General features: G+C 44.4%; 2 protein-coding genes across 14 annotated transcripts; both read left to right on the top strand.

The window, feature by feature from the left end:
• The first annotated feature begins 10,444 nt into the window (after positions 1–10,444).
• Positions 10,445–14,217, top strand: LOC147634915 (uncharacterized). The gene has a single exon (XM_086804177.1). It carries the CDS (start codon positions 10,653–10,655, stop codon positions 13,266–13,268), a length of 2,616 nt encoding a protein of 871 aa, XP_086660303.1. The 5' UTR covers positions 10,445–10,652; the 3' UTR covers positions 13,269–14,217.
• Positions 14,218–17,561: 3,344 nt separating this feature from the next.
• Positions 17,562–23,114, top strand: LOC147634914 (uncharacterized). Of its 13 annotated transcripts, none has more exons than XM_086804170.1 (11): positions 17,562–18,345; positions 18,637–18,726; positions 18,840–18,919; positions 19,024–19,113; positions 19,211–19,278; positions 19,377–19,563; positions 19,672–19,749; positions 19,874–19,961; positions 20,049–20,196; positions 20,354–22,483; positions 22,582–23,114. In XM_086804170.1, exons 1-4 carry the CDS (start codon positions 18,055–18,057, stop codon positions 19,040–19,042), a joined length of 480 nt encoding a protein of 159 aa, XP_086660296.1. In that variant the 5' UTR covers positions 17,562–18,054; the 3' UTR covers positions 19,043–19,113; positions 19,211–19,278; positions 19,377–19,563; positions 19,672–19,749; positions 19,874–19,961; positions 20,049–20,196; positions 20,354–22,483; positions 22,582–23,114. The 13 variants fall into 13 exon arrangements, with proteins under 13 accessions (XP_086660296.1, XP_086660293.1, XP_086660302.1 ...); XM_086804167.1 differs by having other exon boundaries at positions 19,206–19,278; XM_086804176.1 differs by having other exon boundaries at positions 18,842–18,919; positions 19,024–19,563; positions 20,354–21,194; positions 21,283–22,483.
• The last annotated feature ends 998 nt before the right edge of the window (positions 23,115–24,112 follow it).

Here is a 24,112-nt window from a genome sequence, read left to right as displayed (position 1 = left end):
CTTGGTTGGTAGGGGGTAGCCTTGCCTAAAGTGAGCTAATAGATTCCTGGATAATGCCTTGTGTTAAACATGGTACCAGGATCGATGTTAGTTTTGCCTTAGGAAGGTCGCCATTGTGTATAAAAATTATCACGTGCGTGAAGAAATAAAGGCAAAAGGCTCCTGTCACTCTAATGTTTCTTGTGTCCCTAGGCTCGTGGTATAAACTTGTTCTTAGAGAAGACACAGTGTGGTCATCTGTTTATTTATTAAGCTTGGTTATTTTCCTTGACTTAGGCCAGTTATAAACCTTGATTAACCTTTGACACCTTGATTTACTTTCAATAATTTTAAACTCCTGTTAATTTGCTACACTAGCTCATTCATGTGACACTTAAACTAAGTTCTCATAGCAACATCCATTGTGGTCTAACATGCTTGAATTTCTACACTTTATATCTTTTGAATTCCAGCATACTTTCACTCTACTTCCCTGTTTTGCAGACGGTCCACTACAACAACCCTATCGAGCTTACCATGCCATAGCTTCCGAGGACGGAATCTACATCAGGAAGGGGGACATGTTAACCCATGGTGGCGGACATTGAGACGTACTATGTTTTACGTCATTGATTTAAATATTCTGAGTCATGGGCCGGGCTTGTCGGCACCATATGTTAAGGATAAAGGGATTGGGTGATCGCCGATGAGAGGCGCACCTTGGATATCAGTAGGATAAGGGTTAGGGTCGGCCGGCCATGTATGGGCGCCCAAGTGTGAACAGCCAAGTCACCTATAAGAGTCAAATGTAACCCTAAAATCCTCATTCTCATGTGTTGTGAATACAAGAGTGCTCTTGCCTTATCTCTTTGGTTTCCTTCTCCTGCGTGTGAGAGAGAGAGAGAGAGAGAGCGTGAGAGAGCGATCGAGCACTGTGTAGCGGCACGGCGGCGGAGAGGCGGTAGAGCGGCGACGGCGGCTCCTCCTTCACGGCTGCGACGCGGGAATCCTTCAAGGCGGCGGTTGAGCGGTGAGTGACACACCCTTTGGCATTCTGTTTGAGCTTCCTTCCCTGGTTGTATGCTTGCAGCCATTCGTGGCTCGCACACAGTGTCCGGCAAGTCCCCAGCTACGACCTGTGCGACAAAAGCGCACAAATGGTAGATCAAGCAAAATTTCAGGGGAAATATTATGTTCTAGTGAATAAGATGCATGGTTTCAGTGAACTCAAATTGCTTAGAGTTGACACTAGAAACCTAACCCTGTCGGAATTACATCATGATAGTTACTTGTGCACGAGTACGCTAATCACGTAGTCTTCCACATTGACTCAGGGTGAGCAATGCGATTCGAGGGCTTGTTAGCACCATAGAGGAGAGACTTGGGAGCCTAGGGTGTTACAAAGAAGGATATCCATTAAAATCTTGAAATGATAAAATGCAAACCTCGGGAAGCACGCACAAAAAATAATAGAAACTGAAGAGAACACCAGATTGGGTCCCAACTGCCCCCCTAAGCGTTTTCCAAAAGCATCCCCGCTTGAGTATTTTATAGTATTTTATTCCATCAAAAATAGATTACATGGCTATTTTTAGCCCAAGCTTGCTCTACAAGCTTTCTTTTTACAAAAATAAGATAATAAAATATTTCAAAAATCTCACTTCCATGACAGCCCTCCTGGTTTAGGAGACAATCGTCCTCAATTGTAACTATCAACACATACGAGTGATCAATCACATTAATCATTCCCACATTGGATTCACTCACAATGTCATTACATATTTACGTGGATTCACTCCCAATGTCCTCACATGTGCCTTAGAGTTGATCGGACTCACTCACAGAATCTTTGCACGCATCACACGTGTCTTAGAGTTGATCGGATTCACTCACAATCAAACTCCCATAATCTTTGCATGCGTCACACATATCTTAGAGTTGATCGGATTCACTCACAATCAAACTCCTACATTAGATTCATTCACACATATGTTAGAGTTGATCGGATTCACTCACAATCAAACTCCTACATTAGATTCATTCACAATGTTTTCATATGTGTCACACGTATTCACAGAGTATACCACACGTGTCACAACTGGTTGGATTCACTCACAACCAACTAGGGTCACCCTCTAAAGAATCAGATTATTCACTCTCGATTCTTATACCACACTAGGTTACTCTCATCAAGAATTAGTTCAGAAGAGTTGATCAGATTCACTCACAATCAAACCCACACATTCCTTACATGCATCACACATGTCACAGTTGATTGGATTCACTCACAACCAACACTCAATTTGTGATAAGTTATTCGTCACACAGATAAATATCACTAAGTAATCATCATAGACATGTAAAGACATTATACCAAGGACTTCTATGTGTAATAAATTCTAGTGTCCCATACTACCAAAAATTATCCCACACAAATCTAGTGATAAGTATGCATTGGAATACTCACATAGGATTAATCTCGTATCCCATACCACAAGACTAATTCATAATGAAAAATTCATAAAAAATAGTTCAAGATGGAAGAGTCAATTCCTTCGAGAAGTTCTACTTTTGATGCATAAGAACTCTCCTTGAAATTTACAAAAAGTCTTAAATAAAATTTGTTGTAAAGATAATCAAATGAATATGTTACCCTAAGTCGGAGTAGTCATCATGGTAGTCTTGTTCTTCATTATCATCGATCATATTGAGTCCAAGTGACATGAACTTAAATAACAAATATTAAATAAAATTTGATGACATAAAAAAATAAAATCCAAAAGTAAGAGAGTCTTACGTTGATGTATTATTGGCTACAAAATGAAAAGGTTAAGAGAAATGGAGAATTTAAAACAATTTGTGAATAACTGAAAACGTAATTATTTGGTAAAGATGAGGACTTATCGTGTGTAAGTCGAGCTGAAAATTGTTGAAAGCTCCATGGTAGAGATCATTGGTATAACATGCACATCATGCTTACACCACACATGCCTACACTCATGCATAAACTCAAGACTATTGTTTTCATGATTATGACATAAACTGCTTAAGTAATAATCACACAGCCTAGAATAATGTTCTTTCGGGTTAGGTGTATAATTTGAAAGTCTACTCTAATCACGAGTCTCTGCAGAGTTGAAAAAATAACTAAAGCATGAAATTGAACGATTGGTAAAAGCGTATAACAATGATTGTAATCGCTTGACAATAATGCTCGAATTGATCTCATCATGATGCCACTAGAGTGATCCACATATCTATCAACACATCTAGAGTCAACATTCAAACGATGAAAGTATAACACTAATCGTTAAAATAATTCTTTCTTTCTCTCTCTTTTTCTTCTTCTTTTCCTTCTTGTCTCTCTTGTTATTTTTCTTCTTCTTCTTCTTCTCTCCTCCTCTTCTTCTTCTTCTCTCCTCTCTCCTTCTTCTTCTTCGTTTCTCTTTCTTCTCTCTCCTCTTCTTCTTTCTCCTTCTCCTCCTTTTTCTTCTTCTTCTTTCCCCCAACTTCTCACGCATTGCAGGGCAAAAGTGGTTAATCCCATATAGCATCGTGCTGGTCCGTTCACAAGGATATAAGTAGAAGACTGGTTTGGAGCTTATTCCTTATTCATGGCTCTTAAGGAGATATCATCCCCGTGCTGGGCCGGCCGGCTTTAACGGTGGTGTTTGGCCATCGCCGTTGATGTGCGGCTATTGCCACGTTTGCTCCTCGGCAATGTGGCTGGTCGGTCTTGCGCTAGTGGTTGGTGTGATGTCACCGTTGTTGTAGCCTTGGTGGTCCGAGGCGTTGTGTGCCTTGCTGTTGCTCTGACCAGTATCCCTTAGTCCAGACTTGTGCCCCCAGCAGACTAATGCTTGGTTTAACGTTCACGCGAGGTGGATCCTCGGATGTAGTGCCAACGATGCTCTGAGGTACTTGAACACATAGACCTATTGGTCCCGAGCCGTCTGAGTTCCCCACACATAACTTTTTACGGACGGAGCGGACGGAGCATAGCCAGGCTCTGATACCACTGAAACGAGAAAACGCAGACCTCAAGAAGCGCGCATACAAAAAAATACAAAAACTGAAAAGAACACCAGATTGGGTTCCAACTATCCCCCCAAGCATTGTCGTGACGTGGGCGGTATTGCTAGGCAAGTGCGAGACTTTGAGAGTTGTTTCAAATCCCAGCAAGGAAACAGAATATTTCTCTTCAAGGGAAACCACCAGCAGAGGCTGGAACCATAATATTTACATACCAAATCTCAACAAGACATATGAGTTGTACCAAAAACCATCATAAGCATCATGGTTCAAACCAAAATCCAAGGTTGATAACATTATAACCTGTCATAAAACTCAAAACATCAAACCCCAGAAAAACATCTCATAGGTTTTTGCACACCAGAAAATCAGCCTCCCTGAATTCATCAAGCCCTACTGTTTTGTAGACTGCATTGATGCGTGTATTTCTCCATCCAGTTTTGAATTCCTGTATATTTACACAGCTTTCGAGCTCGATAATTTCAAGACTCCCTTCAATATTACCGAGTTTGGGCAATAAAAGTATTAAATAGAAGTATTAACCATTGCACCAGGGTTTGGCTACAGTTCAATTGATTAGGCATACATTACTCCTTTTTTTTAAAAAAAATTACCTATCCACAACACAAGATCTTGGCTTCCCTCTGTGTATGGCTGCAGCTGCGCCCAAACTTCACAGGCTCCCTCTGCCTTCAAAGCCACTGCAGCGCCTTCTTTTGTGGCGTACTTGCCCTCTCCTCTTAGCTCTGCACACTGGTCTGCCTCTTGCCTGCATGCATCTCTCCAAAACCAGAGAGGCACATCCTCTCAACTGCTACCCTGAGGCCGTCACTCTCCGTATCTCACCACGCCTCTGCTCTGCGCTTGTAGACGACCCCCTTGTCTCTGCTCATCAACCCCCGCAGTATTACCAGCCCAAGGCGACTACTTTTCTTCTTCGCCAGCTGCTACTGATTTTCTTCCCAGGCGATTTCCCCTTCTCTCACCGGCAGCAGCGCTATCTGCTCTTCATCTGAGAAGCGCCCAGCCTCTGCACCAACCCACAGTGTGTCGGCTCTGTCCTCGCTACCCGCATCAGCCAAGCCTATCGTCGGTGTCTCCAGTCGCCCACAGCATCACCCGTACCCAAGGCAGTCCCCCCTTACAATCGTGAGCTCTCCACTGTTGCCAGAGCGCCTTAGCAAGCCATTTCATCACAGTCAAAGCATAAAACAGAAGAGCGATTTTGTTGCTAAATAGCTCAGACTCCCCATGTGTTTTCCATCCTTTCCCAATATCTGCAGATCACTAGGTCGGGATCAGACGCACTTTTCTTTTCTCTACCCGACGGTTTCATCTTTAGGCCGCCACCTTCTCGATTTTTCGCCAGCTTCTAAACTACGTGCTGGCAGCCACAATCTCTTCCACGTGGTCCACAAGTTGGCCACATTATATAGTATATTTTTCATTTATTTTTTTTTTTAAAGCTTCATAATGGCCACACAATACAATGGCTCTCATTACCTTGCTTCATTCTGATATATGGTGCCACGCTTCCAATACAAGAGCTGCTCACGGCCTTCGTCAGCTACATCAACTTACCAAACACGACCATCCCAGTCGGTGCCCAGCTTACTGCAAAGCCACCCGCTTTGTACATTTGCCAGGGCATTCAGGGCAAAGTTTATTCATAAACCACGCACACCATATGTACACAAGCACAGGGACTTCTGCTAGCCCCCAAGGTTCACCATAAGCATAAAAAACTCCACGATTCACACCACACTCATGTATTGAGGCTTCGAGACCTGGCTCAGCTTCAGCTCGTCTTATTGAACCTCATTTACAATATGAACATATGTACATGGGCATCATATAATGACTCAAGTTATGGCACTTAATCCCATGCATCTGAATTTGTATTTAATGGCCTCACATGCATGGTTTCACACCATAGACGTGCCATGGCACGACAGCGTGTGCCAAAAGCATCCCTGATTGAGTATTTTTATAGTATTTTATTCCATCAAAAATACATTACATTGCTCTACAAGCTTTCTTTTTACAAAAATTAGATTATAAAATATTTCAAAAATCTCACTCCCGTGACAATTCCTTGGCTTGACAAAATGCTAGATGGAAGTTGAGCCTAAATCATTCCTTTGCATTTACGACGCATGCAAGTTTGATGTGCTATGGAACACACATCCCACGACAACTCAATGGGATAGAGCGTGTATGTGGAGATCGTGCCATGATACGCAGTTTCGGGCATGGTCAAACTTGCATCGGGTTGTGTTCATGAGCATGACTCAGGATAGTCATGGTGAGAGACGTCAAGTGGCTGAGATGAAGGATTAGCCAACAAGGGTGTGCTTTACCTAGATTAAGTGTGGAGTGCCTAAGTATAACACGCTAACTTAGTCCATAGGAAGGGGGCCAAGAGTTTACTAAGGAGGCCGCCCGGTCAATGGAAAGGAAGGGGCACCCGGATGAGAAGTGAAGGGGGGGCGGCACGTGCGCAAGAGGGAGACCCCCTTCCCTCCATGCGACATGGAGGCGCTTGTGTGTACAGGATTAGCCACAAGGGTGTGCTTTACCAAGATTAAGTGTGGAGTGCCTAAGTATAACAAGCTAACTTAGTCCATAGGAACAGGGGCCAAGAGTTTACAAAGGAGGCGGCCTGGTCAATGGAAAGGTCCGGATGAGAAGTGAAGGGGGGGCGGCCGTGCGCAAGAGGGAGACCCCATGCGACGTGGAGGCGCCTGTGTGTACAGGAGGCCGCTGCCATGGGCGAGCACGAGGGGCTGCTCGTTGGGTGGACAGGTTGGCAGGTGGCCATGACCGTGAGAGCATGAGGCTGGCCCCGGTCGTTACTTGGCGATGGGAGTCCTTCAAGATGAGCCGCCTTGGGTGGAGAGGGCACGATGGACTGGGCCTAGAAGTGGCTGCTCAACCTTATGTGCTTGAGGGCTTGCCGATTAGGCAAGGCCCTTTAGCTTGCGCAGAAATGGGCCATGTGGGCGCGTTGAACACTAAGGTTATGGAGTCTAGGCCAAGCCCAACAGAGAGGGCTGGCTGCTTGTGCATGGTGGCGAGGAGGCCGCATGGCTAAGTGGTGGACGGAGCCTAGGCTGTGTGGAGCCAACTGGCATACACATGGTCAAGGCACCATAATATCGAGCCCTAGCCACACCGGTAAGAGGAATGCTAATGAAGAGAGCAGGCAAGGAGGTCACATCGGTGGCGCACTAGTCATGTGGGTCGTTCAACGTTGAAAGGTTTATCACAATGGACTATGAGACCAATGCTCTAACATGATTAGACCTAATAGTGGTGGCTTGCATAGAAGTCGACGAAGTGACTCTCTACGGAGCTGGAGTTAGTCTAACACTATGGTTGACCAAGCAGCATGACGGGTTGTACACTGCTTGGAGTGTAGACATGACATGAGGCCGATGATGGACAGTCAAGCCAATGGGACATTGGGCCGGTTGGGGTGAGTAACCGGGCTCCACTATATGTGAGATTGGCATGTTGCCATCCTCATAGAGTGGTCGCTTAGGTAACATCACCGATGAGCCGTTGTGCGGAGTCGGGCAGTGGAGTCGGTACGATGACCACAGTGAGTGTCGAGTTATGGGTAGTCTAGTTCAAGTTGAGAGTTAGATACCTAGGAGTTAGGGGCTTCAACGAGCACGATGGAGTGTGCTTAGACAAGCAACGTCAGCGTGAGGGCATGCGACGTCTTGGGCTTTCGTATGAAAGTCCTAGAGGCAAGTGAGGCAAGTGACTCACGGAGTAGTCCTTGCAAAAAACCATTACTTAGGAGAGGTCAACTTGCCTACACCCTTGGAGATAGGCAGAGGGTGTTCTAGTGGATCACTATGGAGTAGAGTGACCACTAGGTTCGCAAGGGAACTCATGAGCACCAAGCGAATGCTGGGAGTGCGCGAGGTACACTCTATGATGATAGCTTGTGCATGGCTTCTCATGCGCTAAGCATTCTCATGGAAGAGGAGTTTGAGTGCGCACAAGAAAAAGAGTGGCACATGAGAACGACTCTTGAGTACACAATATTGAACACATTGAAGATCTAGTAGCAAGTTCTTCACAATGGACAACGAAGAATCATGAAGGTATAAGTACTTGTTGATAATTTGTATAAGATGTATCTTAATAAAGAAAATCTATTATGTACACATCTCATCTCTATAACACATTGTCTTTAGTGGTTGCTGTTGGTTATCATATGAAATGAACATTGCTATGGATAACAACAATGTGTGGTGGTACTTCTAAATGCAATAAAAGGAATCGTACTCTATGTCGTGAAAACTCACTTGTGAACTATGGCGTGATCATTTCTCATATTTAAAGAGAGTTAGTGTATGTTTATGAAAGTGAGTGAGACAATAATTAAATGCATGAAGAAGCACCCATGTTGCAAGACACCCTAATGATGTGACATATCTTGACAGATTGAGAGAGAGTTGAGTGAGAATGTTTGACGGTTTTTAGTACAATGGACTAATCATCTTACAATCATGGAATGGGAGAGCAAGCAAAATTTCAAGGGAAAGATTCTGCATAGTCAGAGGGGAAGGGGGGGTTAAACCTTTCAAACAAAAACAAAGCTGTGTTTATTTTCCTCGCCCTCATGTCTTCTGATAAATTGAGAAGCTCCCCTTCTCTCCTACAAAGCTTGTTGGAGAAAATGTGCACATCTACGTGCACAATCTGCCCACTAGAGTGGCATACTACATCATGTCCTTCACGCTCCTAAAGCGAGTCTTATACAAGTTGCACATATGGTTGGTTTTGCTTCTTGGCGTGTAATGGAGGCAACCAAGGCAGCGGGTAAGGAGAAAGGTGGTGCTGCATGTACTCTAACATCGTCTCTTTTTGCTGTAGTCTTTTTTTTGGGTAAAAATTAGGTAGATAAAAAGAAACAATAAAAAAGAAATATCCAAGAAAAAAATAAACCAAAAAAAAGTACTAAAGAAAAGGAAAAGAAATCAATGATTTTTTTTAAAATTAGAGAAGATTTATGAAATATTACAAAAATAGAAAACTCAATGGAAAAATAAAGAAGACGAAGAGTTAAATAATGAAGAAAAATCTAAAGGAAAACAAACACACACATATATATGAAGAAACAAGAAAAAGAATTATAAAATAAACAAAAAGTGCCACATGTGCATGTGTGCGCATGCACACACGCACACACAAGCGCGTGCACACACATGCACGTGCAAGCATCATACACACACGCAATATGCACACGTGCACATGCACATGCACACACGCATATATGAATATAACCCACAAATAAAATGGAATAAGAACAAGTAAAGGATAAAATCAAATAAGAAATAAGAAGAAAAATAACTTAGAAAAAATAATTAAAGAACATAAATAAATGAAGAAAAACTAAATAGATTAAGTAAATTAAAGAAAAATAAAATAAATTTATGAAAACTTAAAAGAAACATAACGAAATTAAAAAATAACTAAATAAAGAAAACAAAAAGAATATTATAATTAAACACTTACAAGTGTTAAAAACTCTAAAAATTTATAATTAAACGCTTAGACATAAATAAAAAATTCTAAAATTCAAGAAGTTGAAAACTGACCCTTAAAAAAGAGTAACAAAGGAGGCACCCTAGCTCTCCACAAGAGAGAGAAGAGTGGCTTAGAGACTGAAAAAATATAAAACAATTTGAAGAATTCAAAGCTCCTCTCCAGGAGTCATTGAAAAAAAACACTTGTACACCTTTGGTTAGGCTAAATTATAAATGAAGATGCTAATAGTGAATTTGTTGACCCTTGAACTTCGTACTAATGCACTCTTGGTCTCAGTATCAATATCACCACCATCTCTGATGAATTTAATTTAACAATGCACTAAGGCTCTTAAGCCAAGTGCTAAAATGGCCAATCTTCCTATCTATCAACCTAACTTATTTGGACTAGGCCCATCTAGATTTGCACAAGAAGGGGCACAACAAACTAGTTCCTCATCCCCCCAAGATCCAAATGTGGCTCACGTCCCATTATTTGATCCTAAACTTGGGCATATGCAACAATATGCCTTCACCTTACCTTCTTCGCTATCCTAAGGTTAAGCCTTGCCTTCTTGACTATTTGCCTATCCTAAGGTCTTTAATCCCTTGCCCCGCCCTTGTGTGTAGTTTCAAAACGCCACTCTCACAATACAACAATACAAAAGTTCTCAACTCCCTTAGTTGTCAACTCCCTAAGGTTAAGCCTTGCCTTCTTGCCTATTTGCCTATCCTAAGGTCTTTAATCCCTTGCCCCGCCCTTGTGTGTAGTTTCAAAATGCCACTCTCACAATACAACAATACAAAAGTTCTCAACTCCCTTAGTTGTCAACTCCCTAAGGTTAAGCCTTGCCTTGTGTGTCGTTTCAAAACGCCACTCTACAATACAAAAGTTCTCAACTCCCTTAGTTGTCAACTCATCAAGTGAAGAAGTGCTATCAAAGGTCATCCAACGGAGACGAAAACAACAGATAAACCAAAACAACAACAGAGAAACCCTCGTCACAATATGGAGGTTCCCTTCATCTAATCTCCTGTGCAGCTAAGCATTGTGTAAGTAAGCTCTAATTGGAGTAATTAAGCATCTAAGCAGGTATGGATAGTGGTGGTTCTGCAGACACCCATGCATGCGCCATATCCCTCTCGATCAGAGAATCGTGTGAATATGATCAGGGCTGTGTAAAGCTGATGAGGGGAACACAACTTTCCACTAGTGGAAAACCTTGCAATAATTCAGAGATTTATGATCAAATTGAGTCCACAGAGAGCCTCCAAGCAATGGAATTGTGTGATCGATTCAAAGGAATCAAAAGGATGCGGCTGAACAATGACAATGACGGCGGCACCGCCTGCATGTGGGACTACTCGGGCCTGGGGTTGGAAGATGAGTGCAGGCTGCCACTGGGCCTTGGCCGTACAACCACCCTTGGCCGTGGTGTTGATCTTACGGTCAACCTTGGCCATACAGCTGCTTTCCCTGGCTATACAACTTGTATTGATCCTACAGTCGGTCTTGGCCATACCACTAGCATGGATCGTGAAGCTAGCCTTGGCCATACAAGTAACCTGTGTGACAGTGCAATCAGTGCAGGAAGCTGGGCTTCTATAGGTAGCATCCCCATCAAAGATCTGGACAAGGCAGGCTGGCAAGCAGTCAGGTTAGGTTTGGGGCTTACCATAAGGCCGGATATATCTGGTGCAGATTCTGCTCTGACTTGTGTCCACCACTACCCATCATATCTTAACATCAACAATATTGATAGATCAGGTGAGAATTCTCTTCCCGGACACATGCAAACTACATCGATTATGGTTGAAGATATCCTTGAAACAAGGGCAGGTTTTTGTATTGAGAATGGCTTGGAGAGGCAGCTACAGTTTGGTGTGGGGAGCAACTCTGCAGATGCCGCAAAGTCAGATCAGGTCTTGAGCTTGCCATTTCTACATCAAGATTATAGGTCACAAACTGCATACAGTGAAGGAATTCCTATGATTGATGAAGGCTCTACCTCTAATGGACGCTACATCCTACCTCTATTAACGGGCCACCAGATTGGTGGAGTTCCCTCTTCCGAGGCACACAGATTCCAGTCGAACATTGTGGACATCACCGAAGCTGCCCCAGAAGCTGACATTTCCATGAGTTTGAGAGCATCAAGCAGCACTACATCTTCTAGTGGAGAATCTAGTGGTCTTGCAGATCAACCTCCCAATATGTGTAGGTTCACAAGTTGTGCAAAGAGGGCAAGAGGTGCTTCTGGCTTGTGTATCTCTCATGGTGGTGGGAGGAGGTGCCAAAAGCAAGGATGCAACAAAGGGGCGGAAAGTCACACGATCTTTTGCGAGGCACATGGAGGGGGGCAGAGATGCGAGAGTTTAGGGTGCACCAAAAGTGCTGAGGGGAAGACAGACTATTGCATTGGACATGGCGGGGTTTCTCGATGTAGTCATGATGGATGTGCCAAAGCAGCAAGAGGTTGGACGGGATTCTGCATACGACATGGTGGAGGAAAACGATGCCAAAGAGAAGGCTGTACAAAGAATGCAGAGGGCTACTCTGCCCTATGCATCTCACACGGGGGTGGCAGGCAGTGTCAATACCCCAACTGTGGGAAGAGTGCTCAAGGTAGTGCAACATTTTGCAAGGCTCATGGGGGCGGAAAGTGCTGCATAGTAGAAGGATGTAATAAGGGTGCAGAAGGAAGTACACCTCTGTGTAAGGGTCATGGGGGTGGTAAAAGATGCATGTTTGATGGCGGAGGGGTATGGCCTAAGAGTGCACAAGGGGGTACTTCATACTGTGTTGCACATGGGGGTGGGGGTGATAAGCAATGTGCGGTACAAGGGTGCCCAAAAAGTTCTAGAGGAAGAACAGATTGTTGTGTGATACATGGTGGTGGTAAGCGCTGCAAGTCAGAAAATTGCAGTAAAACTGCACAAGGCAGTACCGACTTCTGCGAAGCTCATGGTGGAGGGAAAAGGTGTTCATGGGGTCAAGAAGGTTATATTCACTCTGGAGAAAGTTTTCGAGATGAAACATGGGATTTTTTCAAGGGTTCTTGTGATAGATATGCAAAAGAAAATCTGGGCCTTTGTGCAGCACATAGTGCTTTGGTACAGGATCAAAGAGTGCATGGAACTGGTACTTTCAGGAGCACCTTTCCAGCAGGGATTGAAGCATCCCCTTTGCGTGGACAAGTGCCAGGGTCAGTGCCTAAAGAGGAGACCTTTCTTTCTAGCTTAAATGCAAGCAAACAGTTTGGTAATGCCATAGAGGATGATTTGGAAAACAGCTCTGAGTTGAAGGGGTCGGAATCACCTTTGCAAGCAAGCACAAGCAGTGGGGCTTCTAGAGGAGTACAAGATGGCATGGAGGAGGATACTTGCCATCATCCACAATTAGCGTTGTTTCAATTGACACCGGCAGTCGGAGCTATCCAGAGCTTGACTTTTGACTCTTCTATGACATTTGGCATTAGAAAACAAACATCTGACACAGACTCTACGTTCCAGCCCTCTATTTCATCTCAAGTATTTGGAACTCTGTCCATGCGAAGGCATGCATCTGGCAAGAAACAAGAATTGGGACAAGAAGGCCTCTCCAACTTGGAGGATGATGTCATTTTCAACATGTCTTCTCTGTCTCTGCCTGATGAGAGAGTACATGGTGGCAACATAATGGCACTGCTATCTGGTGAAACTTCAAAGTAAGGGAACCTTATAACATGGATATGCAGTGGGAAAGGATTCTCACAGTATGATTCAGATGCTCTGAAAGGAATCATCTAGAGGAAGGTAGGAGGGAAGCAGGGGGGGACTTGATCAAGGTGCATCATATCTTTATCATGGGATTGGCACACGTGTGTTGCTGGTTATGGAGTTAATTCTGTGAATTCGTGCTGAAGGATTTTGTGTTTGCATCATTTGCACTTCTATCATTTGTACATACTAAAGAGAAATGGAATGCCTTGGGAACTCTATCGACTTCACAAAAGTACAGCAAAGTGATATCAACAGTGAGCTATGTATATTGTTATTCTATGATCATGGTGCAAAAAGGCTATGCATATACACAGAAATTGTGTCTTTCTGGAGGTTGAACTGCCTGAGAAGCCCTTTCCACCCTACTTCCTTGGCTAGTTTTTTTTATTAAGTTGATAGAGATTGTAGTAATGGTGCACTAGTTTGGCATGTCTAGCCATTGCTGCAGTTGCATGACCGACCTTTCACTGCTCCCTCAAAAGCGGCTGCTGTGATGCATATTTCTGTCTGGGCCTCCTGAGGATTTCAACTTGTGGTGGCCTTTCCTCTAAAAGGAGGACTCACATATTTGGCTAGAATTTACATCTCTAACCAGTTTTGTTATCCCCACAGAGCATGCTGTTTGTGTGTCGAGGTGAACGAAGTATAGGGCTGACTTACTGAGCCAGCCCTATAGTGTGGACCTCCGTACCCGACGAAGGCACAGCAGGCACGACCTGTTTTTTTATCTCTCTGCATTTGTGTGGAGTGCTACAACAACAATCGAGCTTCTGGAACTAGTTTTTTTTTAATCTCAACTTCTTGAGCTTGGCCCTACACTACTGTGGCCTGTTTTTTCTCTCTTTGTTTGTACTGCTAGTAAAGCAATTGAGCTTGTGAGCTCAGCCCTACAAAGTCATGGCCTGTTTATCTCTTTTTGGGTTTGTGTGAATTACTAGTACATCAATTGAGCTTGTGGGCTCAGCCATACAGGCTGCTGAGCTTTTTTTTCTATGCGCTTGTGTGTGTGTGTGGAGTGTCTGCGGGGCCCATGAGAGGGTGATATGCAGGGAGAAGAGATCCCACAACCACGACCTTCTTGTCTCTTGCATTAAGCCTTCGTCAAGAAGAATGTGTGGTGGCTAGCAGGTCCGAGCTATGCATAAGGAAGTGGAGAGTAAACAATATTATTGCTTGCAAACTTTGATTACAAACTGATGCCTGTCTACCCACCCGTGTGCTCCGGGTAAGGAGCTTTTGTGGCGATCTAGACAGACTTTGGATGGAGGATGTCTTGATTACAAGAAGGCTTGAATGCAATGAACTCAATGATGAACAAAGGTTGCCAAATTAGTCTTTATATAGTGCCTAGGGTTGGTATGGACGTAGGCTGGCCATATGGGCTAATCCATGACTAGGGTCAAAACGACTAGTCGACTATATGATCCGATTGAGACCATATTAGACTACAACTAAGTTTTGTAAGGGCTTAGCGCACAACTCGCACGACCATCTAAGACCATCTAGACCCTTAAAGATCCCACAACTCCAGAACATTGTGTTCTTGGTTTACAGTCCAGCGCTCACAAATGCAGTCACATAGGCTACACAAGCATGCATTCTACTTGGTAGAGTGCCAAATCTACGTAAGCCGTCTCCTAACCATCTAGCCATGTTTAGTCACCATCCAGCATTTAAACTAGGAAATTGTCAAGTGTCCGAGTTCTCACCACAATGACTCTACTACTCATAGTGGGGGCCTTACAAAATAAAGCACATCTGTCACCCATTGTAACATGCAACAAGTTTGATCATGCAACTAGTAGGATCTTCTTTTACACCTTATATTAGTGAGCATGAGCAATCCACTTCGTTGGTTAACATGTTTCACCTACCCAATCTACCATCAGAAGGCGTTTTGCCATCTCACTCACTCAAACGGACACTTAACTTTTGTAAGACACCTTCGAACATATAAAGTGGTCTTACCTAGTATTTAATGTCAAATAGAGAAAGTCTACGCACTTAGTGTATATAGTTGCTTAAGACTAGCAATAGAGGTCGAACCATTTTTAACCTAGTGTGAAAACTAGTCATTTCTATATAAGTCATTTTTGACAGTAAGCAAGTGTTTAGGGAAGTTGTAGCTTCACAATAAGAATTATCAAGATCGGAAGTATGAATCCGTCTAAAGTGTGAAAGTGTATTGATCATGGGAATGGAAGCCTCAAGGAATGTCAAACTCTCAAGCTCTATCAAACCAATTGCTTAGACTCTTTGCAATCCAATCTCACAACAGAGAGAAGCTAGAAAACTTTCCCTCTACCCGCACTCTCTCTCTCTCTCTCTCTCTCTCTCTCTCTCAATCTCTCTCTCTCCACAACTAGTTAGTCACAAGATGAAAATCATGAAGCATCAAGCTCTCAACATTCACACATAATCATGCAAGCATCAAGCTTTCAACATGCACACACACACACTCATACAAGCATGCAAGCAAGCTAACAAGACTTGTAGCCATAGATATACAAGATATGGAAGCATGAAAAGACAAGAAATCACAAGACAAGCAAGTGGAGAAGCTCTCCAAGCTAGAGCTCACTGTAGATTGTATTACCAAGAACGTCTTTACATACTTCTATCAAATGTATTTTAAATGAAAAGAAAAATGTGGCCACCATCGAGGCCATGGACTCTCACGTGATTTTGATTCGCTTATATACAATTGGGGCTTTTCCTAGTCGCCCACACTTATGGGTGTCTATATATTCAAGCCTCATATTGCCGGCTTTCATTACAACGGTGGGCCTTTGGCCATATATAATCTGAAACATCTAAGCGAAATCGGGGATTACAAGAGTGTACAAAAAAGGAGTAACAACCTCCCCTTGCCTAGCTTAGCTTCTGTCCTTGAAAGCGGTTATCTAAATACCATTGAATTGGTGTCAAAATTGTGGAGAGCCTCAAAGCGAAAGAGTGGATTGACAGAAAAGGGATGGAAAATTTTGGACATCCCTGCTTTGGAAAAAATCGTTAAAAAGCACTCTTCGAAGGTCCGTATATGGTGTGTTGGAAGGCACCGGACCTACTCGTAGTAGCCATAAATCTAGTGATGTGTCGGGCCAATGGCAAAGTCAAAAGCCAGCTGTTGCTAGCGAGGGTGCTCATAGTAAATGTGCCATCCCGTGTCGTGCATATTTGCACAATGTGCATGCACCCACTATTACACATTCACACATGCACATTCAGTTACACCTTTGCATGTGCACACACTCTTACACAATTACCCATTCACTTTCAGACGCATGTCCATTTGCACACACTCTCATGTGCGCACACACTTTCACTTGCATTAACGTGCATGCACCTCACACATATGCATGCATGTTTACACCGCATGTACACTCCACCCTTTCACTGCGCACATTCACTTGCATCTGCACATGTACACTCCACCCTTTCAATCACTGCATCTGCACATAATTGCATATGCACTCGCACATGCATTTACACCTGCATGTATCCCTAAATTCATGCACTCGCACACACGTATTTGCACGTACACACATTTTTACCAATACGTGCATCCACCTTTACATCTACATACACACGTGCACACATCCCATACATTCACCACATCCACACATTCGCATTGTACTTGCCTTTGCACCATGCACACATCTCACACACACATACACCCATCTACACATTCACTTGTATGTACATGCACGCACACCCCGTTAAGCACACACGCTCACATTTGCACCTGGCACATACGCATGCACGTGCATACACTCGTACTCACTCACACGTGCACACACATACATGCACCCCCCAAAATTTTCCATTTGCATGTGCACACCTTTGCATCTTTTCCTTTTTCCAAAATTTTTTTTTGTCCACTTGTGTTTGTTATTTCTAATTTATTTGTTAAATTTCTTTTTCTATTCTACAATTTTTCTTAAATATTAAAAAACCCCTTGTGTTCGTTATTTCTAACTTATTTATTAAATTTCTTTTTCTTTTTCCATAATTTTTCTTTGTCAAAAAACCCATAATAATTATAACTGGCGCGTCACCTCTCTTTTATTTTATTTTTTCTCTTTAATTTTTTTTAAAAGAAAAAAGCCAGCGCATGCCCTCCTTCCACCTGTGCATCTCTATTACACAGCTAGCGCAGGCGACCGCTCTCTTCCCCTCCCCCCTGTTGCACCCATCTCCCGCCTGCCTGTCCACCACTGTCCTTACTGGTCTGTAGCTCTTCTCTGCCCCACCCGCCCCCCCAACCAACCTCGCCCCTCGCCATCTATTTTGCCAAGGATTGATGATCTGCAGCTGTGCTCCGCCCGGCCTCCGGCAACAGAAACTCTGGTCGCTTCAGTGAATCGTACAGGACCATAGTCGCGGCTCTAGGGCAAGAGAGGGCAACATTGAGGCAGGGAGGCGTGCACAGGCGAGAGGCTAGAACCCATCTCACAGGCGCAGGTCCAAGCCAAGATGGAGGAGGAGGCTGCCCAAGCTTATGGAAAACGGCGCACTAGGCGCACACTCAGAGTACTTTTTTCTTGTGCATGTATCCCGCGTGGAATCGGTGCACGGAAAAAGGGGGGACCGTGCTGTACTCGTGGCAAGTGGCCTAGGTTTACGTTTTCTGTAAACTCAAGCATGGGGAGCTTGTCGGAGAGCGTGCGGAGATGGTCGAGAAGTGGGGTTAGGCACGCCGTCTGAGTGGCAGCGGGTGGCGGTCCATAAAGACATGCGAGTGTTCGTGTGGCAGGTACACAAAATCCTGCATGGAAGAACGAGGGTATGCGTAGGCATATGGCCCACACGTGCAAGTTCCTCGGAGCAAGGGGCGAATCCAAGGCAATCTCCGCGTGCACGCTTGTGCTTGGGTTTAGAGGACCCAAGGCATGCGAGAAGGCTATGTTGGGGTTTCATTCTCGCTTGCGAATTTCGGCTGCTTGGCTATTTTGAGCGGTGCGCCTTAGGTCCCTGGGCATTGCTTGGCTGTTGCGGCATCTACACACAGCGCCCTTCGTCCCATGTACGCCTAAGCCCTTATTGTGAAGTGTGCACTTTGTCTAGCGTTGTATAGTCAGGAGAAAAGGAGAGGGGGTGGTAGGCAACTACCTCGCAAGCCTCCGCTAATGGGCAGGCGTGGAGAAGAGTCAACGTAATACGAAGGACCCACCCAATACTATGAAGGTGGAAATGGCCAATAGGAAACACACGGCCTCCTCAACAACGATGGAGCAAAGAGCATCGATAAGCACTTGGTGCTCGGGTTTACCTGTACATAGCGGCTTTAGTTGATCAATTTTGCTTGTGCTTACAGGTGGAGAAGTCTCAAAAGGGGATGGGTGATGATGGAAAAAATAGAAAACTAACGGGGATAGCAAAACGACTAAGGGCAAGCTCCCCCATGGTAGGTATTAACAACGCCATAGGCATCTTGTATATGCCTAAGTTTTTTTGTATTTGGTCCTACCTGTGTCGCGGATTTGATGTGACTAATTGCTTGTGTTGCTACAAATGGAGAGGTCTAAGGAGGTGATGGGTGACGTTGGAAAAAAGAGAAAACTAACGAGGGCAGCAACAAGAGGTAGCACACCCCCAAGGTAGATATTCGGTGCCCAGGTTTACTTGTATGTGCCCGGGTTTTTCTGTGACCCGTGTTTTCGAGTATGTTTAAATTTGATGTTGAATGCTGCTTGGGTTGCAGGTGGTGGAGAAGCTTTTAAAAATAGACATATATGGTTGAAAGAGAAAACGAAAGACAAAGGTTGCAATGAGGCAGGGCACACCCCCCTTTGTAAGTATTCAATGCTCGGGTTTACCTATAAATGCTTGGTTTTTCTGGATGGGACCACAAGTTTACCTGTAAGTTTGGATTTGGGCTATAAGTGAAGAAGCTTTAAAAAATGGACGGCGAGAGTGGAAAGAGAAAGCGAATGGCGATGGAGGTTGCACAGTGAGGGCAAGTATTCGATGTTCGGGTTTACTTGTTAATGCTCGGGTTTACCTGTTAATGCATGGGTTTTTGGGACCGCGGGTTTACTTGTGTATTTGGTGCAGGTGCTTGAGTTTACGTGGTGCTCAGGTTTACTTGTATATGCCCGGGTTTACCTATGCATGCCCATATTTTCGTGTATGAGCTTCGTTTGATGTTGGTTTGCTGCAAGTGAAGAAGATTAAAAAATTAGACGGTGATGGTGTAAAGAGAAAACAACCAGCACATGTAACGACGGAGGACACACCCACGGTAAGTATTCGATGCTTGGGTTTTGTGTAGATGCTTGGGTTTTTCTATATGGCCGCGGGTTTTACCTGTATGTTTGGGTTTTGCTTGGACGGGCTGCATGTGGTGAAGTTCAAAAAATTAGACAATGATGGTGGAAAGAGAGAACGAACGGCAAGGGTAGCAACGACCAAGGACACACCCCCCACTGTGGGTATTCGATGCCTAGTTTCACCTGTGTATGCTCGGGTTTACTTGGAAATGCCCTTGTATGAGCTTTGTCGAGTTTTATCTATGCAAAGTGGATAAGAGGCGGGTTGTGCTTGTGTTGCAGGTGGAGAAGCAAAAAAAGGAGATGGGTGATGCTGGAAAAAAGAGAAAGGGAACGGGGGCGGCAACAACGGAGGACACACACCACCATAGTAACTATTCGGTGCAGGGTTTACCTATGTATGCCCGGGGTTATCTGTACACATTGGATTTAATATTGGGTCCACATTGTGCTATAGGTGGAGAAGCCTAAAGAGGAGAAGAAGGTGGAGAAGGGGGCAGAAAATTCATAGGAGGAAAAAATTAGCAAAAGAGGCTCCCAAAAATCAAGTTCCGACCATCAAAGAAGGGCCTTTAAAAGCTCAACGAATCCAAGATCAACGAAAGGTTTGATACCCCCCTCACTCTCTCTCTCTCTCTCTCTCTCTCTCTCTCTCTCTCCCCCCCGACACTCTCTCAATCCTTCCTTCCCTCTCTATCTCCATCTATGGGGATGTAATTGGGGCTTGGATGGGACTGAGCCGTACATCCATTTACTCTACAGGTGGTTGGCTTGGATGGGACTGAGCCGTACATCCCTTTACTCTACAGGTGGTTGAAGGGAAGGGGACGGAGGTTGCAACACACTCTAGCACTCAGAGAGGCAAGCCAGTGACACGCTCGATGAAGAGGACTGTTTTGCAGGCCATCCTTCCGTACAAAGAGAATGTTTGTTATGGCTGGGTTAGAATTATCTTCCTCTTGCCACCATACATTTGTGTATCGATTTCCAAGTTTAGCTTTACAGCCCTATATAGAGCTGTACCTCAGGGGTAAAACTGTCGGGCAGTGTCATGCCACCTCAACGTGTCCACAGAGAAACATGTGCATGGAGAATCGGACGTTTGTGTATTGATTTCTAGGTTTAGCTTTATAGCCCTATATAAAGATGTACCTCAGGGGTAAAACTATCAGGCAGTGTCCTGCCACCCCGACGTGTCCATAGAGAAACACATGCATGGAGAAGCGCATGAGGATGGTCGAACATCTAAAGCGTGCACATGGCTTAGATGTTGACATCCCACACAAGATTGGGGGTAGACCCATGGGCTCTAGGCTGGGGTGCCCCAAGGTTGTCAACGAGGGACCAAGCACGGGCAATTGATCGATTTAAGAATGTGGATCCCAAATATGAACTAAATATTTGACAAGTGGAGGCTAGGGCTCGTATTAGAGCAATCGAGGCATGGGATGCAATCCCCAAGGAGAAGAGCGTTATGTTGCAGCAGCGGGGTAAATTCATCCACCACGGCTTTGTAAAGAGGCATGTCCTTCGGTATGAGGAGAGGCAAGAGGAGAAGAAGGAGGCCATACGAAGGCATATACAAGATGGGTATGACACCAATGTGAGTATGTGGGGCATTCTTTTAATTGTTGTTAGAACGCTTGCATGTACATGTGCTTTGTTCATAACTTCTTGTTTTTTTATTTTAGAGGCATAATGTGGACCAAAAGAATAGAAGCTAGCTCCAAGGATAATGAGGGAGACATTGAGGGTCATGAGCTTGTTGGGGGTGCCATGCCGAAGATTGACGATGGTGTCAGGGGTGGGAATGAGGAGGAGGGTGATGAGGGGGAAGAGGAGAGTGATGAGGGCAATGAGGAGGAGGAGGATGAGGGCAATGATGAGGAGATTGAGGAGGGTGATGAGGGTGAGGAGGAGGAGGCAAACGATGAGCGTGCTGAGGAGGGTGAGGAGGCTAAGGTGGGTGCTGAGGGTGATGATGACGTTAAGGAGAGTGAGGGGGTGATGACAACGAAGCTGAGGAGATGATCAGGGTGATGACAATGAGGCTGAGGAGGATGATGAGGGTGATGATAAGGGCAATGAGGGTGATGAGGAGGCTTGCAGGGATGTGGACGAGGAGGGAAATGAGGAGGCTGAGAATGAGGAGGCAAACAAGGTGGTTGCTCGTATTGCCACAAGCCTGAGGAGGACTCAAATGTTGTGTTCCTCGCCCGATAACAATAGCAAATCCCCAACCAACAAAGCACTTGGCCAAGTGGAGGTGAGTATATGACTCCGGCTTCTCAATGTACAAGGAAGGCACACTATGTAATTCGGTTTATGTGCCTGGGTTTACCTGTCACACTACCTGTACATGTAGGCTGTACGTGGCTCGCTCCATAATGTTTGAGGGCACGAGGATGCCTCCCATTGTTGGGGAGATTGACAAGGCCCTTGTAAATAGCTTGTTGGGGGGTGAGGCTAGCACCAAGGCAATGAACTTGTTTGCCCTCTGCATGATGAATACCTTGTGGCTGACCTCCTGTCCAAAGAGTTTGTTTCATCGACTCATTGTGGTTTGGCGTGCTGATTCGGTCACACCCACGAAAGATGACAATGGCGTGGTCGCTCGGGGGAATCGATTTCATGTCCTACGTGTTTGTCTTCTTGCTAGTTTTGATCCGATATAAGGGCCCCTTTTTGGTAACTTGTAGCCTCTTCGTACACTTTGTGTCACTTGTTCAATGCAAGGTTTGCGCTTCTATGCAGGGGGCATTGGTCCTTGTTCCCACTATATAACAACTCACATAAGATGGTCCCTCGGCTTCCCAGGGTAAACCTCAAGATTCTCTTCTTTGACTCCCTCAGCCTTGTTGATCCAAAAGACAGCCTTCCCAAGGTGTACCGGTAAGTGTCCCCGCCATCCATCTGCGCATATTCATGCTAGGTTTATATGTATGTGAGGGCTGAAATTTAACATTGCCCACGTCCATTATGGTATATAGGGATGGAAAGCATGGCCAAGACGTGTTCGAAGCTATCACTTGTAGCTTCGTTGGCGTCTCCATCGATAGGCTTCGAGTTTCAGACCATTGAGGAGCCCCAACAACCCAATGCCATTGACTGTGGCTTCTATTCCATGATGGCAATGAAGCGCTGGCAGATGACTTCTTCGCCTCGGACGATGCCTAGGGTTTGGATAAGCCTTCTATTTACAAATCTTGCTATAGTGTTTTTTGTGGTGCTAACTCTTATTCTTCACTTGCTTTGCAACTTGGTCATGAGTAAATCACACTCGACGATGTGACGAGACTGTGCAGACATCCGAGGTCGGTTGCTGAAAACACTCGAGCATTGAACCACCCTTGTTGTGAACGGAGGACCATAGATGTGTCTGCGCACTCGTGTTTTGGATTTATAAATCGTTCTTTGACTTTGAAATGTAAATCAAAATTTTGCACCTTGTTCTACCTTATCTAATTTTCTTTTTAACTAATGTACATTTACTCAGGTGATTGTAAAAGCTACATACTTTTAATTAAAAGTGTAAGATAATGTGATGTTTTCAATTCATGTAAATGTTTATATACTTACCTTTGTGATGAGGGTGCATAAATCCTTTTTTTTAACATGCCTCCCGTTGCTACAATAAAATGTCAATGATTGTTACACTCACTCCATGTCTCGCACATACATACATACGAGTACATTGCATACATACATGTCAACGATTGTTACACAAACTCACTCCATGTCTTATGCAAGTAATCCTTTGTACATTACATATGATAATATGCAAGTAATCTTCGGAGATTAGCAAAAGTGTTGTTGTATTCAAACAAAATATGTGCTCAACCTTTGTAGCAAATCATATTGTGATAATAGCAAATACAACCTAGCGGAGATTACATTAACACCATCTTGAGATTTGATGCATAAACATCAAACAACATTTGACCATTGGCTAGATTCAACACAAATCATCGCTCATCATCCTCATTGGGGCCACATGAATAGGATGACACATTTACGAGAGGACAAAGGCATATGAGTCATTATATACTGTCATGTGCCGACCCATCAATGCCCCTAGTGCATCCTGTGGTGAAACTTTGCAAGTGGAGGGGTAACAATCCCATGGATCCACTAGCAAAGTTTCACCTGCATTGAATGCCGTACGACCGCGATTCCCAACCCAAACCCGTTATTTTTTGCATAGGGGACCCTTTGGGCACTATATGTAAAAAATAGCGGGTGGCAACACGCTATCCCGCCCATCTGGCATTTGATGGTGGTGAAACTTTGCAAGTAGAGGGGTAGCAATCCCATGGATCCACTCAAAGTTTCACTCGCATTGGATGCCATACTGTTGGAATTAGGGTTGCAGGAAAGCACACAAAGCTTGGAGAAGAAGAAGCAAGAATGCACACAACACACAGTGTACTAGATTGTGTTAATGTACAAAGATAAGTTAGCCCTAGAAGGATGGGCGTATATACAAGCCGAGGGAAAAAACCTCCTGAGGAGGGAAAAATA

The sequence above is a fragment of the Cibotium barometz genome, chromosome 10 (genome assembly GCF_041138505.1).
Source record: "Cibotium barometz isolate CiBa-2024 chromosome 10, ASM4113850v1, whole genome shotgun sequence".
Taxonomy (NCBI): Eukaryota; Viridiplantae; Streptophyta; class Polypodiopsida; order Cyatheales; family Cibotiaceae; genus Cibotium; species Cibotium barometz.
Note: the sequence above shows the minus strand (reverse complement) of the source record. Positions and strands in the feature narration are given on the sequence as shown.

Coding starts and splice junctions, on each gene's coding strand:
- LOC147634914 (XM_086804170.1), top strand. CDS start 18,055: ATGCGAGTGTTCGTGTGGCAGGTACACAAAATCCTGCATGGAAGAACG. Junction 18,346..18,636: donor CACAGCGCCCTTCGTCCCAT/GTACGCCTAAGC, acceptor TTGTGCTTACAG/GTGGAGAAGTCTCAAAAGGG. Junction 18,727..18,839: donor TAAGGGCAAGCTCCCCCATG/GTAGGTATTAAC, acceptor CTACAAATGGAG/AGGTCTAAGGAGGTGATGGG.
- LOC147634915 (XM_086804177.1), top strand. CDS start 10,653: ATGGATAGTGGTGGTTCTGCAGACACCCATGCATGCGCCATATCCCTC.